The 6,000-nt window shown below is 40.0% G+C and overlaps 1 protein-coding gene across 3 annotated transcripts; it reads left to right on the top strand.

The window, feature by feature from the left end:
• The first annotated feature begins 1,130 nt into the window (after positions 1–1,130).
• echdc1 (enoyl CoA hydratase domain containing 1) lies at positions 1,131–4,981 on the top strand. 3 transcript variants are annotated; one of them, XM_020634705.3, is made up of 7 exons: positions 1,131–1,178; positions 2,612–2,681; positions 3,230–3,405; positions 3,567–3,709; positions 3,820–3,872; positions 4,020–4,100; positions 4,184–4,981. In XM_020634705.3, the coding sequence occupies exons 2-7, from the start codon at positions 2,617–2,619 to the stop codon at positions 4,587–4,589; spliced, it is 924 nt and encodes a 307-aa protein (XP_020490361.1). In that variant the 5' UTR covers positions 1,131–1,178; positions 2,612–2,616; the 3' UTR covers positions 4,590–4,981. The 3 variants fall into 3 exon arrangements, with proteins under 3 accessions (XP_020490361.1, XP_029133371.1, XP_020490370.1); XM_029277538.2 differs by lacking the exon at positions 1,131–1,178 and adding an exon at positions 1,186–1,252; XM_020634714.3 differs by lacking the exon at positions 1,131–1,178 and adding an exon at positions 1,548–2,336.
• Positions 4,982–6,000: the final 1,019 nt, after the last annotated feature.

Genomic DNA, 6,000 nt, shown 5'->3' with positions numbered 1-6,000 from the left:
GAGGATGTGTTGAATCAAAGTGAAGGATATATGCTCCCTATAGACACAGATCAGACCACAGGACAGGAAGAGTCTCAGTTTGCCTCTGTTCTGGCACATTTTCCCTCCTTTCCCCCTCCAAATCTTCAACTATTATTGCCCACCATTTTTTTTTAAAATCATTCGTAAAGATATGAAATGTCTAATGTCAATTGTACAAATCTTTATAAACCACAGTATTTACACTTGATTACACTCAGATATTTAACAGATCTCAAATTATTTTGATTATGTGCCTACATGGCTGTATGTTTATGACTTTGATCCAAGAGCACCACACACTTCTTACCTCAGAAAGGAAGCAGTCTGTATGATTATACATATTTCTAGGAAGTGGAAATAACCATAAATTAGACAAGCGCTGCACCTTTTTAGGATTTTCCCTCGACTCCCAACCATTGTCTATTGAAATGATTTCTAACCCTTTTATAAAATATATTTGAAAAGATGTAGGCCTGTGTTTTGCTTGTTTGGTTTGGCAACACTTAAAACCAACTCTGCGATCAGGCTTTTTGTTTGCCAAGATGCTGACACAATGTTGAACTTGGAAGTGTCCACAGTGGTATCAACATCAATTATCAGTCACCTCAAACAGGTCAGTAAAAGGTTAAAGTTAAGGTTTTGATCAAATAGAACCTTGTTTTGCTGTCTCACCTTCACGCTAATAAAAGCTTAAGTTATAGGCCATGTAAGTGTCAGCTGCCTGTGACAACGCTGTACCATAACTTGTATGTTATTTAAAGCTCCGTCAATACTACTGAATAAGGACATGCCTGTAGAGCCAGTTACTCTGTAAGCTGTGTTAACAGAGCTGAAAAAGACAAAAGGCAGACTTCCCTGTGTAGAGTTTTTGCTTTTGATAAATGGTATTACAGTTCATGTGAAACAATTATTCCCATAAGGGAGTTGTGTTGAATAAATACATCTCATTATCACAATTGTAAAATAAAGGAATACTTTTTTTTTTGCAAGAGTTTATGGTGTATGCCGAATACTATTTTAAGTAGTGGTATTATTCCGCCCCCCTGTGGAGAAACTGCGCAACTACCATGTATGTGCTCCACGATTTAGTTCCGAGGAATTCATGTTTCAAGGGGAACACATTTCAGTGTAACACCGCTCAACTGTAAATAAGCAAGGTTGGTGACTGTATTTTTTGTTGGTAAATGGCTTTCTATCATAATTAATATTATTCATATCGGACTATCGGAAGGTAAAACATGTTTCAAATATATTAACTGTATCTGCTGCTCTGTTTGTAGGAGTTACGACAAAATGTGTCAAATTAGAGATGGACACTAAAACCTTCGATGACATTCACTTTACAAATGACAAGATACAGTGATTTACAGCAAACCAACAAATGGTAAACCAATTTAAAACACTGACGTGAGACCATCGAATAGTTTTCGTAACCAAACATGCATGCTTACAAATCACTGACTGACAAATCACTGACAAAGTAACAGTGTTCACAGTGCTGCTTGTATTCTGTTAAAAGGTGCAACCCACAAATTCCTTTCCATTTGGGTTCATCACTATAAAACAATAAAGATGACATGACACTGATTTGTATACATAACAGATGTAGACTCTTTGTCTAGAAAACAGTTGTTGACAACATATGGTTGGCTCCTTCACAAATAAAGATCTGCTACAATTTAGGTGTTTCACCCATATAAGTTTACAGCTTCAGACCCCCAAAAGTAGGAGTGCTAACAGGTGGGAGACAGACTTGAATAATACATTTCACTAAGTTACCAAGATGAATGAATTTCATGAAAATTTGTACTAACATTTGCTTTCCTGAAGAAGTGGTCTAACCTGTAAACGTTTCAAGACATGAACAGCCTAAATGAAAACTATTAATGTAGCCTAAAAGTTATTTCCGCAGTTTATATTTTATAACATTTTCGAGTTCAAATGTTTCCCTTTCTCCTTTGATTCCTGTTATGAAGCAGAGCTCCCGTTAACTCATGAAGAGCCAGACAAATCACACAGGTGTTTTCAATTAGGCCTACTCTAATCAGATTGATATCACTGATGAAAACACCTGAGTGCCTACAATATATCAACCAATCCAAAGTAGGCTAGATACTTTATGTGGTTAAAAAGGAGTATTACGATAAAAAAAAAAGTCAACTCATCTATCAAATGCTGTATTGAATGAATTAATGTATTTGGTGGCTCATGGGGGAATTGGGATAAACAGCTATTTAGCCATTGTCAGCTTAACAATTGTTGCGTAACATTTATGTCATATGATGGGGGAATTATTTAAAAGTCACTACACACAGGTATTGATACGAGATTCAATAGGAGGGTTTGTGTCAGAGTCCCAGCTCAATTCTCAGGAGATTTAATTAGATTCTATTTCTTTTAATTTTATAATATCCTTAAAACATTAGCTGCTACTGTTTTCACTCAGTCTCGATGGTAACTTGAATGTTCTTAGGTCCTGAGCTTAAATATAAGAAATGTGTGCAATCTTCTTTTTTTTAGCGTAAGTTATGTAGCTGATGTCATTTCTTCCAAAGGATGTAAAAGTGAATTATGTCTCTCTCTCTCTCAGTCTGCATGATGGTTCTGTGTGCATTGAGGCGACAACTCCTGAGCAGAAGCAACTGTGGAGCCTGGGCTAGGTAAAGAGTCATTTTGTTACCATGGTTACAGTGATCACCCACAAAGACAAAGTGCATTCCTAAGGTGCTTAAATATGTTAAGTGCTTCTCTCTCAAAGTAATCACTTCTTGAAGAGGATTAAAACATGCAATGATTCAGAGTCAGAATAGTTTTGCATGGTCTGTATCACATCTTCTTCAAGCTGAAAAGAATTAAGGGGTATTAAAGGCATTCATTGTGTTGCTGTTTGTCAATGCAAGCTTTCACTTTCAGTCTTGAGCAACACTAGTCTTATCTCCTCTCCCTCTCCAAGACACTTCATTATACCAGTTATAGTACAGTGAATTGTATGCATATCGATTTGATAATAAAAAAGAATTATTTAGGTTACAGCAAACATCTATTCTGAAGAAAAGTGTAAAGTGTTACATACTGGTAATGTGTCAGAAAATGTCATTTATTTGGGTTCCATTTAAAACAGTTCCTGCTTTTAAAAAAGGTGTAAGCTTTGATTTGAATATTGACTGACTGTAATTTGTTGCATTCGAATAAATGTTGTTCCTCCAAGGCTGTTGCAGAGACAGAGCCGGGGCTGTGTGTACTCGATTACCCACGGCTTCAACCAGGACGAGATCCGAGAGAAGCTGCAGGCCTTTCCTGGAGGATCCATTGATCTTCTCAAACAGGAGTCAGGCATCGCTGTGCTGACCATCAACAACCCCGCCCGCATGAACGCCTTCTCTGGTAAGGAGACAAAGTGGATACATAATAATGTGTTTTTGACTAGTGCAGAGTTTTTATTTCCTGAATGAAACTCATTTGCACATACTCAGAACTAGACACCTATAATTGGTACTTCATGTATGAGTGCGTCATTGTTTTGAGGTTTATTGTCTTCCTCTTAGGCAGTATGATGGTGGACCTGGAGGAGAGGGTGAGCCAGCTGGAGAGCTGGACGGACTGTAAAGGCCTCATTGTTCAGGGTTCTTCTGGAACTTTTTGCTCTGGATCGGACCTCAACGCTGTCAGGGCGATTTCAAACCCACAGGTAGCAGAGCAGAGAAAGTACCTGCCTCCCTCTTTCTTTTGTCTCAGCTTGTCTTTCTCTTGTTGTCTCCTGGATGTGTACTTGCCTAAATTATTATTGTTGCCTTGTAGGATGGGATGAAGATGTGTATGTTCATGCAGAATACACTAACAAGACTACTCAGGTAAGAGCTATCATTTCCTCTCAAGTACTTAACTATATTTCAATGCAGGCAAAAAAGTAGTCGTCAGTCGAAGTCGTCAGAAGTTTAAAATGAAGCATTATTCAAAGTGCACTCCTATGTGGTGACAGTCTACTTCTCTCAGTGCAGGCTGCCTCTGATCTCAGTTGCTCTGGTGGAGGGCAGAGCACTAGGAGGTGGTGCAGAACTCATCACTGCCTGCGATTTCAGGTAATGTATTTGACTTGAAGTGAATAAAAAAAAACACTTACATTCCTATGATCTAACTGGTGTCTTTCATCTCTCTGTCAAAGGTTAATGGCATCTGGCAGTGAGATCCAGTTTGTCCATAAACACATGGGTCTAGTCCCGGGCTGGGGCGGTGCTGCTCGACTCGTCCGCATTGTAGGAAGCCAGCATGCACTGAAGCTACTCGGTGGTGCGCTCAAGGTGGAACCAGAACTCGGCCTGCAGATTGGACTGGCAGATGGTGTCTTGGAGGCGGAAGAGGATGCCCTCCCTCTACAGCAGGCTGAAGACTGGCTCAGTCGTTACACAAAAGGAGCTGCCCCAGTGATCCGGGCTGTGAAGAAGGTGGTGCTGTCAGGACGAGAGCTCCCCCTGTCTGATGCTCTGAGAACTGAGAAGGATGTATTTGGGACAGTTTGGGGGGGTCCGGCTAACCTGCAGGCTCTGGCCAGCAAACCCAAACACAAATGAGCATCTGTGTTCAGTTCTCGAAGAGCTTCTCCTTCCAGATGTGATGTCCAACTGAGACAATTCTGAAAAGGCCGATTGGGGACAAAGAGACGTACTCTGGACTGAAATGGATAAACTTCCTTTGCTCTTTGCTGTGCTGAAGACATTTACAATTCCTTTCATATAGGTGAATGTTGTGTATACAAGGTGCACTGGATGATAAAGGGTTTCCTATTTATGGTTAAGAACTACAAACAAAACATTATCAGTGTGGTACTGTCAAATACTCACAAGAGTGCATATTGTTTTGCATACTTGAATGCTCTTTGGTAATCCTCTGACGTGTTGTGCCTGATTGTCATAAAAGCAAGTGCAGAGTTACAAATATATTAAACGTTGCTGATATAAACAGATGCCATGTGGATGTGTCTTCTTGGATGAAAACACTGTTAGCTGACCTGACATATGCTCTGTCATTATCCCTAAAAAGAAGTCTGAAACTGTACCTGAGGACTTGCATATATATTTTAAATAAACTTTTAGCCCCTCCATTAAATAATAGATATCAGGAATCAGTGGCCATCTCTATGATCATCAAGCAACGGAGCCCTGCCTTTCCTCCATGTCCCCTGAAAATAAAATTATGGTAATGATCAGATCATGCCAGGCTAAGTCTCACTGAGGCGGACGGATAGCAGCAGCAGATGTCAGAAAGATACTGATGAGGTGTAACAAGCTGGAGACATCTACATCCGTCTGCAGGATTGAGAGTAATGCTACGCTTTATCAAGTTAAGTTGTATAATATTCAGCTTAGCTCCAGTTACTCTTGTGCCTAAATTAACCACAGTCTATTTGTATCTATCCTGTTGCAAGAACATCATTTGGCTGTTTTAAATACTCTGCATGCTGAAGCACAGAGCCAGCTTCAACTGTGATAATAAACATACTGCGCTCTGTAAGGCTTGTCTCAAATTTGCAGATTCATTTCCATAGCATGTTTGAGAGGCTGTATGACAAATTACACTGCAGAGCAAAGAGTGGAACAGAGTGAAATGACAAGAGCAGGACATGTCCCTGGAGCACGCCACGCCTTTATCTCCTGTTCCCTTCTAGAGGTCATGTTTCCTGGCCAGACAGCCAGCTGGAGCGCTGACAGTCGCTGTGCTCAGAATACCAAACGCCCACAAGGTGAGTGAGGGAAAGTCAAGTGTCAAGTCAACCTCATTATGAAATACATCGCAGTACACTTGTGTGCATAGTTCAGTCACTGAAAAAGTTATTTGCATCTGCTCGCAATTTGGATTCAGTTTTTACAGTGCCTTCTTTTTAGAGCTTTTTCATCTTGTACACAAGCTACCCATGTGGTTTTCCTGATTCTGCAATAAGTCTTTCTAATAATCAATGTTGAATACTTCAGTCCTTTGTTTACA

The sequence above is a fragment of the Labrus bergylta genome, chromosome 8, assembly GCF_963930695.1.
Source record: "Labrus bergylta chromosome 8, fLabBer1.1, whole genome shotgun sequence".
Classification (NCBI taxonomy): domain Eukaryota; kingdom Metazoa; phylum Chordata; class Actinopteri; order Labriformes; family Labridae; genus Labrus; species Labrus bergylta.
Note: the sequence above shows the minus strand (reverse complement) of the source record. Positions and strands in the feature narration are given on the sequence as shown.